The sequence below is a fragment of the Coregonus lavaretus genome (assembly GCF_964263955.1).
Source record: "Coregonus lavaretus genome assembly, contig: HAP1_SCAFFOLD_2772, whole genome shotgun sequence".
Lineage (NCBI taxonomy): Eukaryota > Metazoa > Chordata > Actinopteri > Salmoniformes > Salmonidae > Coregonus > Coregonus lavaretus.
This window is the reverse complement of record NW_028162146.1, coordinates 931-12,500: the sequence shown is the minus strand read 5'-3', so window position 1 is coordinate 12,500 and position 11,570 is coordinate 931. Positions and strand designations below refer to the sequence as shown.

The 11,570-nt window shown below is 47.5% G+C and overlaps 1 protein-coding gene across 2 annotated transcripts in view; it reads left to right on the top strand.

Annotated features, from left to right (window-relative positions):
- LOC311119536 (dihydropyrimidinase-related protein 2-like) overlaps positions 1 to 8,651 on the top strand; it is a gene marked incomplete at both ends in the record, with an annotated part of 22,732 nt that extends 14,081 nt beyond the window's left edge. For both annotated transcript variants that reach the window (XM_084194208.1, XM_084194209.1), the window contains 8 exons: positions 130 to 198; positions 1,134 to 1,254; positions 1,439 to 1,595; positions 4,552 to 4,693; positions 5,131 to 5,301; positions 5,677 to 5,856; positions 8,119 to 8,290; positions 8,560 to 8,651. In XM_084194208.1, coding sequence (XP_084050334.1) covers positions 130 to 198; positions 1,134 to 1,254; positions 1,439 to 1,595; positions 4,552 to 4,693; positions 5,131 to 5,301; positions 5,677 to 5,856; positions 8,119 to 8,290; positions 8,560 to 8,651 — 1,104 coding nt within the window. The remainder of the gene's footprint in view (positions 1 to 129; positions 199 to 1,133; positions 1,255 to 1,438; positions 1,596 to 4,551; positions 4,694 to 5,130; positions 5,302 to 5,676; positions 5,857 to 8,118; positions 8,291 to 8,559) is intronic.
- Between the last annotated feature and the right edge of the window lie 2,919 nt (positions 8,652 to 11,570).

Here is an 11,570-nt window from a genome sequence, read left to right as displayed (position 1 = left end):
CTTTGATTGCACCATGTGAAGTGTAGTTTCCATCTTTCCCCTTCTATCTATATAGGAGCAGAATAAACTGCCATCTTTGATTGCACCATGTGAAGTGTAGTTTCCATCTTTCCCCTTCTATCTATATAGGAGCAAAAGCGACTACTGGAGCTGGGGATCACTGGGCCTGAGGGACATGTGCTGTGTCACCCAGAGGAGGTAGGGACTTCCTGTCTCTCTGTGAACAATAGCCTAATTTACATTATCACAGTACAGTCTCTTGTTATGATCCAGTGCTACTGCTAGTGCCATAGTGGTTTGAAACCAGGAGACTAAACATGTGATTGCTTCTTACAAATACCTTCTGGAGGAATTTGCCACTCTCTCCCATTGACGCAATAATGGAAATGAGACTGAATATTGTAATCTCAATCAATCAAATGTATTTTATGAAGCCCTTTTTACATCAGCAGTTGTCACAAAGTGTTAAAACCCCAAAGAGCAAGCAATGTCGATGTAGAAGCACAGTGGCTAGGAAAAACTCTGTAGAAAGGCAGGAACCTAGGAAGAAACTTAGAGAGGAACCAGGCTCCGAGGAGTGGGCCAGTCCTCTTCTGGCTGTGCCGGGTGAATATTGACTTTACCATAGACCACCTACTTTAGGAGATTCAAAGTCATGGTCTGAGTGTTACCGAAGTGATTTGTGGTCATCACTAGTTACCACAGCCACAAAGTCATACACCTATTTCTACCATTTATCTTCTTAAAATCTGATTTTAAACCTAACCCTACACTCTTAGAAAAAAAGGTGATATCTAGAACATAAAAGGGTTCTTCGGCTGTCCCCATAGGAGAACGCTTTGAATAACTATTTTTGGTTCCAGGTATAACCCTTTTCGGTTCCATGTAGAACCCTTTCCACAGAGGGTTCTACATGGAACCCAAAAGAGTTCTACCTGGAACCAAAAAGCGTTCTACCTGGAATCAAAAAGTGTTATCCTATGGAGACAGCCGAATAACCCTTTTGGAACCTTTTTTTCTTTTGGAACCATTTTTTACCTTACCAATTTTGATTTTGTGGCTGTGGTAATTAGTGGAAATCGTGATTTGTTGGTTGAGGTGTTACAGTAATGTGTTTCATTTGTGACCACTAGGTGGAGACAGAGGCGGTGTACAGGGCCATCACCATCGCCAAGCAGGCCAACTGTCCTCTCTACATCACCAAAGTGATGAGCAAGTCAGCTGCTGATGTCATCGCCAAGGCCAGGAAGAAGGGTGAGACTGGGTTTAAAATGCTTCAATGATAACTTTATTTGTATCCATTTGGAAATGATGTTATACATTCGTTGTTAACTTTGATGGCTAAACACATGTTGTTGTTGACCTGGCAAAAGACGTCTGAAAAACGGATACTTCTTGTACAAACGCCTTGTCTTTTTTTTGATTGGATGATTTTCAGGCATGGTGGTTTATGGCGAGCCAATCACAGCCAGCCTTGGGACAGACGGATCACACTATTGGAGTAAGAACTGGGCTAAGGCTGCAGCGTTCGTCATGTCCCCACCCCTCAGCCCAGACCCCAGCACCCCTGACTACCTCAACTCCCTGCTTTCCTGGTGAGAACACATAGGCTGTGTTTACACAGGCAGCCCCATTCTGATCTTTCCCATTCATTGGCAAAATATCTGATTTGATTGGTAAAAAAATACAATTGGGCTGCCTCTGTAAATGCAGCCATAGAGACACAGACACTAAAGACAGAACATTTCTGAATTATAGCTGAATTACTTTGTCTGCATCTAGTACAGACTTCAAAGCTCTCACATACACTGTTCACAGCTCTCACAGACACTGTTCACAGCTCTCACAGACACTGTTCACAGCTCTCACAGACACTGTTCACAGCTCTCACAGACACTGTTCAAAGCTCTCACAGATACTGTTCACAGCTCTCACAGACACTGTTCACAGCTCTCACAGATACTGTTCACAGCTCTCACAGACACTGTTCACAGCTCTCACAGACACTGTTCAAAGCTCTCACAGACACTGTTCACAGCTCTCACAGACACTGTTCACAGCTCTCACAGACACTGTCTCACAGACACTGTTCACAGCTCTCACAGACACTGTTCACAGCTCTCACAGACACTGTTCACAGCTCTCACAGACACTGTTCACAGCTCTCACAGACACTGTTCACAGCTCTCACAGACACTGTTCACAGCTCTCACAGACACTGTTCAACAAAGAAAAAGTGGAATCACCCTAAAACCACCAGAAGGCAGATTATTAATTAATTAATCATCTTCTGTGGTCTCAGTCATCCCTGATGGTGACTCACTGTGCTGTTCTCTTAGTCATCCCTGATGGTGACTCACTGTGCTGTTCTCTTAGTCATCCCTGATGGTGACTCACTGTGCTGTTCTCTTAGTCATCCCTGATGGTGACTCACTGTGCTGTTCTCTTAGTCATCCCTGATGGTGACTCACTGTGCTGTTCTCTTAGTCATCCCTGATGGTGACTCACTGTGCTGTTCTCTCAGTCATCCCTGATGGTGACTCACTGTGCTGTTCTCTTAGTCATCCCTGATGGTGACTCACTGTGCTGTTCTCTCAGTCATCCCTGATGGTGACTCACTGTGCTGTTCTCTCAGTCATCCCTGATGGTGACTCACTGTGTTGTGGTCTGACTGTCCTGTTCTCTTGGTCCACGGTGGTCTGACTGTCCTGTTCTCTTGGTCCACGGTGGTCTGACTGTCCTGTTCTCTTGGTCCACAGTGGTCTGACTGTCCTGTTCTCTTGGTCCACAGTGGTCTGACTGTCCTGTTCTCTTGGTCCACGGTGGTCTGACTGTCCTGTTCTCTTGGTCCACGGTGGTCTGACTGTCCTGTTCTCTTGGTCCACGGTGGTCTGACTGTCCTGTTCTCTTGGTCCACAGTGGTCTGACTGTCCTGTTCTCTTGGTCCACGGTGGTCTGACTGTCCTGTTCTCTTGGTCCACGGTGGTCTGACTGTCCTGTTCTCTTGGTCCACGGTGGTCTGACTGTCCTGTTCTCTTGGTCCACGGTGGTCTGACTGTCCTGTTCTCTTGGTCCACAGTGGTCTGACTGTCCTGTTCTCTTGGTCCACAGTGGTCTGACTGTCCTGTTCTCTTGGTCCACGGTGGTCTGACTGTCCTGTTCTCTTGGTCCACGGTGGTCTGACTGTCCTGTTCTCTTGGTCCACGGTGGTCTGACTGTCCTGTTCTCTTGGTCCACGGTGGTCTGACTGTCCTGTTCTCTTGGTCCACGGTGGTCTGACTGTCCTGTTCTCTTGGTCCACAGTGGTCTGACTGTCCTGTTCTCTTGGTCCACAGTGGTCTGACTGTCCTGTTCTCTTGGTCCACAGTGGTCTGACTGACCTGTTCTCTTGGTCCACGGTGGTCTGACTGTCCTGTTCTCTTGGTCCACAGTGGTCTGACTGTCCTGTTCTCTTGGTCCACAGTGGTCTGACTGTCCTGTTCTCTTGGTCCACAGTGGTCTGACTGTCCTGTTCTCTTGGTCCACGGTGGTCTGACTGTCCTGTTCTCTTGGTCCACAGTGGTCTGACTGTCCTGTTCTCTTGGTCCACAGTGGTCTGACTGTCCTGTTCTCTTGGTCCACGGTGGTCTGACTGTCCTGTTCTCTTGGTCCACGGTGGTCTGACTGTCCTGTTCTCTTGGTCCACAGTGGTCTGACTGTCCTGTTCTCTTGGTCCACGGTGGTCTGACTGTCCTGTTCTCTTGGTCCACGGTGGTCTGACTGTCCTGTTCTCTTGGTCCACGGTGGTCTGACTGTCCTGTTCTCTTGGTCCACAGTGGTCTGACTGTCCTGTTCTCTTGGTCCACGGTGGTCTGACTGTCCTGTTCTCTTGGTCCACGGTGGTCTGACTGTCCTGTTCTCTTGGTCCACAGTGGTCTGAGTATCCTGTTCTCTTGGTCCACAGTGGTCTGACTGTCCTGTTCTCTTGGTCCACGGTGGTCTGACTGTCCTGTTCTCTTGGTCCACGGTGGTCTGACTGTCCTGTTCTCTTGGTCCACAGTGGTCTGACTGTCCTGTTCTCTTGGTCCACGGTGGTCTGACTGTCCTGTTCTCTTGGTCCACGGTGGTCTGACTGTCCTGTTCTCTTGGTCCACAGTGGTCTGAGTATCCTGTTCTCTTGGTCCACAGTGGTCTGACTGTCCTGTTCTCTTGGTCCACAGTGGTCTGACTGTCCTGTTCTCTTGGTCCACAGTGGTCTGACTGTCCTGTTCTCTTGGTCCACGGTGGTCTGACTGTCCTGTTCTCTTGGTCCACAGTGGTCTGACTGTCCTGTTCTCTTGGTCCACGGTGGTCTGACTGTCCTGTTCTCTTGGTCCACAGTGGTCTGACTGTCCTGTTCTCTTGGTCCACAGTGGTCTGACTGTCCTGTTCTCTTGGTCCACGGTGGTCTGACTGTCCTGTTCTCTTGGTCCACGGTGGTCTGACTGTCCTGTTCTCTTGGTCCACGGTGGTCTGACTGTCCTGTTCTCTTGGTCCACAGTGGTCTGACTGTCTTGTTCTCTTGGTCCACAGTGGAGACCTTCAGGTGACGGCCAGTGGCCACAGCACCTTCTCGACGGCCCAGAAGGCTGTTGGGAAAGACAACTTCACCCTCATCCCTGAGGGAACTAACGGCATCGAGGAGAGGCTGGCCATTGTCTGGGAGAAGGCTGTGGTATGTTATCTGTTGTTGTTTCTTTTTTAAAGGTTTATTTCTTGGTATTGTACGCTTTACAGTGGGAAAGACGGATAAAGAGTTTTTGCAGTTGGCCAGATTCAAACCCACGCTGCAGAGATATATGTGGTTTGGAGGCAGCAGTATAGACCGCTAGACTACCGTAGGACACATCTGTTGTTGCTTCTTCTTCTTCTTCTTCTGCTTCTTCTTCTTCTTCTTCTGCTTCTTCTTCTTCTTCTTCTTCTTCTTCTTCTTCTTCTTCTTCTTCTTCTTCTTCTTCTTCTTCTTCTTCTTCTTCTTCTTCTTCTTCTTCTTCTTCTTCACTGGTTCTCACAATGATACGAAAGGTCTTTAACAGTAACGTCTTTGCATTATTGTTTAAAAGACGGCTCTTTCCTGATTGTGAAGATTGTGTTTTCTTCTGTATTCCCCAGGCTACAGGCAAGATGGATGAGAATGAGTTTGTTGCGGTGACGAGCACCAACGCTGCCAAGCTGTTCAACCTGTATCCTCGTAAAGGAAGGATCGCTGTGGGGTCAGACGCAGACATCGTGATCTGGAACCCCAAGGAGACCAAGACCATCTCAGCCACGACCCACGCACTGGTACACACACACACACACACACACACACACACACACACACACACACACACACACACACACACACACAAACACACACACACACACACACACACACACACACACACATATACTGGTATGACCTTCCTACTCTCTTTCACAGTCAACCTCCAGACATAATTCAGACAACCCTCTCCAATCTGTCTGTCTGTCTATCTGTTGGGTGTGATGATATAACGTTTGAGCTGGAGGAAGGACCTGTCCTTGTCCTTCTGTGTGTTTCAGATATAATGTTATAACTCAGGGAGGGGTTATGTCCGTCTGTCTTTAAGGGTGGGATGATGATGATATCATGTCTGAGCTGGATGTTCATTATACTGTCCTTGTGTGTGTTTTCAGACAGTGGAGATGAACATCTTTGAGGGCATGGAGGTGCGTGGAGCCCCGGTGGTGGTGATCAGCCAGGGGAAGATCGTCCTGGAGGGGGGCAAGTTGAACGTCACCGAGGGCTCTGGACGCTTCGTACCCAGGAAGTCCTTCCCTGACTACGTCTACAAGAGGATCAAAGCACGCAGCAGGGTAAGAGAAGAGAGGTGAAGGCTAACCAGGGTAAGAGCTAGGGGCTAAGAGCTAGCAGGGTAAGAGAAGAGAGGTGAAGGCTAACCAGGATAAGAGCTAGGAGCTAAGGGCTAGCAGGGTAAGATAAGAGAGGTGAAGGCTAACCAGGGTAAGAGCTAGGAGCTAAGGGCTAGCAGGGTAAGAGGAGAGAGGTGAAGGCTAACCAGGGTAAGAGCTAGGAGCTAAGGGCTAGCAGGGTAAGAGAAGAGAGGTGAAGGCTAACCAGGGTAAGAGCTAGGAGCTAAGGGCTAGCAGGGTAAGAGAAGAGAGGTGAAGGCTAACCAGGGTAAGAGCTAGGAGCTAAGGGCTAGCAGGGTAAGAGAAGAGAGATGAAGGCTAACCAGGGTAAGAGCTAGGAGCTAAGGGCTAGCAGGGTAAGAGAAGAGAGGTGAAGGCTAACCAGGGTAAGAGCTAGGGGGATAACAGCCAGCAGGGTAAGAGAAGAGAGGTGAAGGCTAACCAGGGTAACAGCTAGGGCTAATAACCAGCAGGGTAAGATAAGAGAGGTGAAGGCTACCAGGGTAAGCATTAAGGGGCTAAAAACATCAGGGTAAGAGAAGAGAGATGAAGGCTAACCAGGTTAAGAGCTTGGGGCTAAGGGCTAGCAGGGTAAGAGAAGAGAGGTGAAGGCTAACCAGGGTAAGAGCTAGGGGGATAACAACCAGCAGGGTAAGAGAAGAGAGGTGAAGGCTAACCAGGGTAAGAGCTAAGGGATAACAACCAGCAGGGTAAGAGAAGAGAGGTGAAGGCTAACCAGGGTAACAGCTAGTGGCTAAGGGCTAGCAGGGTAAAAGTTAGGGGCTAAGGGCTAGCAGGGTAAGAGCTAGTGGCTAATGCTAGCAGGGTAAGAGCTAGGGGCTAATGATTGCAGGGTAAAAGCACAGCAGGGTAAGAGGTTATGAGGAAACTGACATACAGTCCCAACAAAAAAGAGGAGCATGTGGGATACATTACAGAAGCAGTGTAAGAGCTAGGAGCTAACGGATAAAATAAATAAATATTAGATTGGATTTATGTAGCGCCTTTCTACCTACTGAGGTACTCAAAGAGCTTTACATAGTAAGGGAGATCTCACCTCATCCACCACCAATGTGTGGTATCCACTTGGGTAATGCACACGACCATTTTGTGCCAAAAGGTTTACCACTCATCAGCTAGCATGGCGTAGAGCTGAGGAGTGGTATATCCCAATTAGGAATGAGGGGGGTGATTAGGTGGCCATGATGGAATGGGGCCAGGTTGGGAATTGAATGACCTAATGAGGAGAAAGATGTTCTGTCCAAAAAGAGGAGCAGCAGGGGTGTTAAATGTCCTTGTCATTATCGTGTTGCAGATCTCACTTGAAGCAAGAGGGACATTTCATTGTCAGACGCAAACTTGACCAAATGTGGCTTAAAGCTTTTGACATCATTCAGTTGTATAATTTCTCAAAGCCTGCAGCAGAGTAAGAGATCAAAGCTGAGAACCAGTGAAGGGTAAGAGCTGAGAGCTAAACAGGAACAAGAACAATCTGTCCCTAAATGGCCCTGTCACTATCCTGTTGCAGAAGTCACTTGAAGCGAGAGGTACATTTTACAGACAGAGGCCATAAACTCTACCACATTAGGTTTAAAAGAAACAGTGCTTTTGAAGTGCATATGCAACTTTGAGAAAATGTGAAATGACAACAGCAACAGCCCGCAGCAAGTTAAAAGCTAACGGCTAAGGGCTAAGGGCTAAGGGCTAAGGGCTAACGGCTAAGGGCTAACGGCTAACGGCTAACGGCTAAGGGCTAATGGCTAAGGGCTAACGGCCAACGGCTAAGGGCTAACAGCTAAGGGCTAACAGCTAAGGGCTAATGGCTACGCAGGGTAAGAGTTAAGAGTGTAATAGAGAGTGTAAGAGTGCAATAGTATAAAAGTCCATACCATCTTGTGCTTTGCCAAATGTAGCATAACTCTCTTCCCACCCTTTACTTACTGTATATTATACAGTAAATAACTTTTTAACATTTAAAGTGACCAGAAGGCTACATTATCCTTTACATGACATTCTCTCCAGGTGGCTGATGAACCACATTATCCTTTACATGACATTCTCTCCAGATGGCTGATGAACCACATTATCCTTTACATGACATTCTCTCCAGATGGCTGATGAACCACATGATCCTTTACATGACATTCTCTCCAGGTGGCTGATGATCTACATGATCCTTTACATGACATTCTCCTTCCTCTCCAGATGGCTGATGCCCGTGGCGTCCCCCGAGGGAACTATGATGGACCGGTCCATGATGTCATCAGCATGACTAAGTCAGTGCCGGCCACTCCCTCCAGCAGGGGGCCCCAGTGCCCAGGGAAGGGCCCCCTCGGCCCCGCCAGGAACCTGCACCAGTCTGGTTTCACCCTATCCGGTATGGGTAAGCTTCATCTACTCTTTACTGGGTGTGGATGTTTCTCCTCACTTTTTTTTATGTAACCTTTATTTATACAGGGTTATTCTCATTAAGATCAAATCTCTTTCACTCTTTGGAAGTACCAGACAGGAAACTGCACGTATCCTTTTGTCTTGATGTTGTAGCAGAAGGCAGGGTTGTGTCTTCGTTATACTGCCTTACCCCTATCAGAACCGAAATGTACTCAACTGTTTGTAACGGGTCTTTGTTCTTGTTCTCCGATACAGGAACTCAGATTGACGACCACATCCCACGGCGCTCAGCACAGAGGATCGTGGCGCCACCCGGTGGCCGCTCCAATATCACCTCCCTGTCGTGAACCGGGAGCTCCTTGCTCCGCACGTCTGCTGTAGGGAGAAAGATAAAGCAACTACTGTAGCAACAACCAACTACATCAACCAAAACAAATCTCACCTGGCTTCCAGAACTCAACTCAACACTGAAACCTGAACATGCAATCTTCTTCTCAGATACAACTGTAAAACAGCATACAGCATAGAACTACGATTACCACTAGTAATTACCAGTCATTCTATTTCTATGGTACACACACCAACTGGTAAAACCCACCAACTTAGTACTTTGACCTGTTATCCTTAATCAATATTGCGATCAATTCCTCAATCAATTCATCTCATCCCCAATAAATAGTCAACTGTCCCTGTCAGACCTCCATAGCATGCACCTTAAACAGTCTCTGTCTCCTCAGTCAGATAACCGCCTCTCCCTCATCTCCTCAGCTTCACTATAGCTTTACTAACATGGTGATGAACGAGTCCTAGATGAACGTATTGTCTTTAGACCACAGCCTCTCAGCTCTCCCTCTCATCGTAGCGACGCCCGCTTCTGATTTTGCGTCAGTGCTTCTTAGAAACTCTCTGGTTGCCTCCAGCATGGAACCCTATTCCCTAGACAGTGCACTACTTTTGTCCAGTAGTGCACTGTCTAGGAAAATAGGGTGCCATTTCAGACGAAGGCCTCTTGTTATCTCTCTCTCTCTGCTGTTATTTAGTCATGGTTGGAGGATATTTAGGTTTCACCTTACCCTCTCTTACTGTTACGAATGGATTTCCATCTCTTCATCGTTACTCGTTACAAATACAACAAGGACAAGAAGTGCGTAGTGCTGTTACTGTGGACCGTCTTTAGGGACAGTCCTCTAGTCATAGTGCTGTTACTGTGGACAGACTGTAGGGGACAGTCCTCTAGTCGTAGTGCTGTTACTGTGGACAGACTGTAGGGACAGTCCTCTAGTCATAGTGCTGTTACTGTGGACAGACTGTAGGGACAGTCCTCTAGTCATAGTGCTGTTACTGTGGACCGTCTTTAGGGACAGTCCTCTAGTCGTAGTGCTGTTACTGTGGACAGACTGTAGGGACAGTCCTCTAGTCGTAGTGCTGTTACTGTGGACAGACTGTAGGGACAGTCCTCTAGTCGTAGTGCTGTTACTGTGGACAGACTGTAGGGACAGTCCTCTAGTCGTAGTGCTGTTACTGTGGACAGACTGTAGGGACAGTCCTCTAGTCGTAGTGCTGTTACTGTGGACAGACTTTAGGGACAGTCCTCTAGCATAGTGCTGTTACTGTGGACAGACTGTAGGGACAGTCCTCTAGTCGTAGTGCTGTTACTGTGGACAGACTTTAGGGACAGTCCTCTAGTCGTAGTGCTGTTACTGTGGACAGACTGTAGGGACAGTCCTCTAGTCGTAGTGCTGTTACTGTGGACAGACTGTAGGGACAGTCCTCTAGTCATAGTGCTGTTACTGTGGACAGACTGTAGGGACAGTCCTCTAGTCGTAGTGCTGTTACTGTGGACAGACTGTAGGGACAGTCCTCTAGTCGTAGTGCTGTTACTGTGGACAGACTGTAAGGACAGTCCTCTAGTCATAGTGCTGTTACTGTGGACAGACTGTAAGGACAGTCCTCTAGTCGTAGTGCTGTTACTGTGGACAGACTGTAGGGACAGTCCTCTAGTCATAGTGCTGTTACTGTGGACAGACTGTAAGGACAGTCCTCTAGTCGTAGTGCTGTTACTGTGGACAGACTGTAGGGACAGTCCTCTAGTCGTAGTGCTGTTACTGTGGACAGACTGTAAGGACAGTCCTCTAGTCATAGTGCTGTTACTGTGGACAGACTGTAGGGACAGTCCTCTAGTCGTAGTGCTGTTACTGTGGACAGACTGTAGGGACAGTCCTCTAGTCATAGTGCTGTTACTGTGGACAGACTGTAGGGACAGTCCTCTAGTCATAGTGCTGTTACTGTGGACAGACTGTAGGGACAGTCCTCTAGTCATAGTGCTGTTACTGTGGACAGACTGTAGGGACAGTCCTCTAGTCATAGTGCTGTTACTGTGGACAGACTGTAGGGACAGTCCTCTAGTCATAGTGCTGTTACTGTGGACAGACTGTAGGGACAGTCCTCTAGTCATAGTGCTGTTACTGTGGACAGACTGTAGGGACAGTCCTCTAGTCATAGTGCTGTTACTGTGGACAGACTGTAGGGACAGTCCTCTAGTCATAGTGCTGTTACTGTGGACAGACTGTAGGGACAGTCCTCTAGTCATAGTGCTGTTACTGTGGACAGACTGTAGGGACAGTCCTCTAGTCGTAGTGCTGTTACTGTGGACAGACTGTAGGGACAGTCCTCTAGTCATAGTGCTGTTACTGTGGACAGACTTTAGGGACAGTCCTCTAGTCTTACTATTATTATGATGTTTTATCCCAATGCTAGTGTGCTAACTTTGCTTCCATGGTATATTTAGTCAGTCAGTCAGAATAAGAACTTCACCAATCCTTCTATTCAGTCAGTCAGAATAAGAACTTCACCAATCCTTCTATTCAGTCAGTCAGAATAAGAACTTCACCAATCCTTCTATTCAGTCAGTCAGTCAGAATACGAACTTCACCGATCCTTCTATTCAGTCAGTCAGAATAAGAACTTCACCAATCCTTCTATTCAGTCAGTCAGTCAGAATAAGAACTTCACCAATCCTTCTATTCAGTCAGTCAGGATAAGAACTTCACCAATCCTTCTATTCAGTCAGTCAGAATAAGAACTTCACCAATCCTTCTATTCAGTCAGTCAGTCAGAATAAGAACTTCACCAATCCTTCTATTCAGTCAGTCATGATAAGAATTTCACCAATCCTTCTATTCAGTCAGTCAGAATAAGAACTTCACCAATCCTTCTATTCAGTCAGTCAGTCAGGATAAGAACTTCACCAATCCTTCTATTCAGTC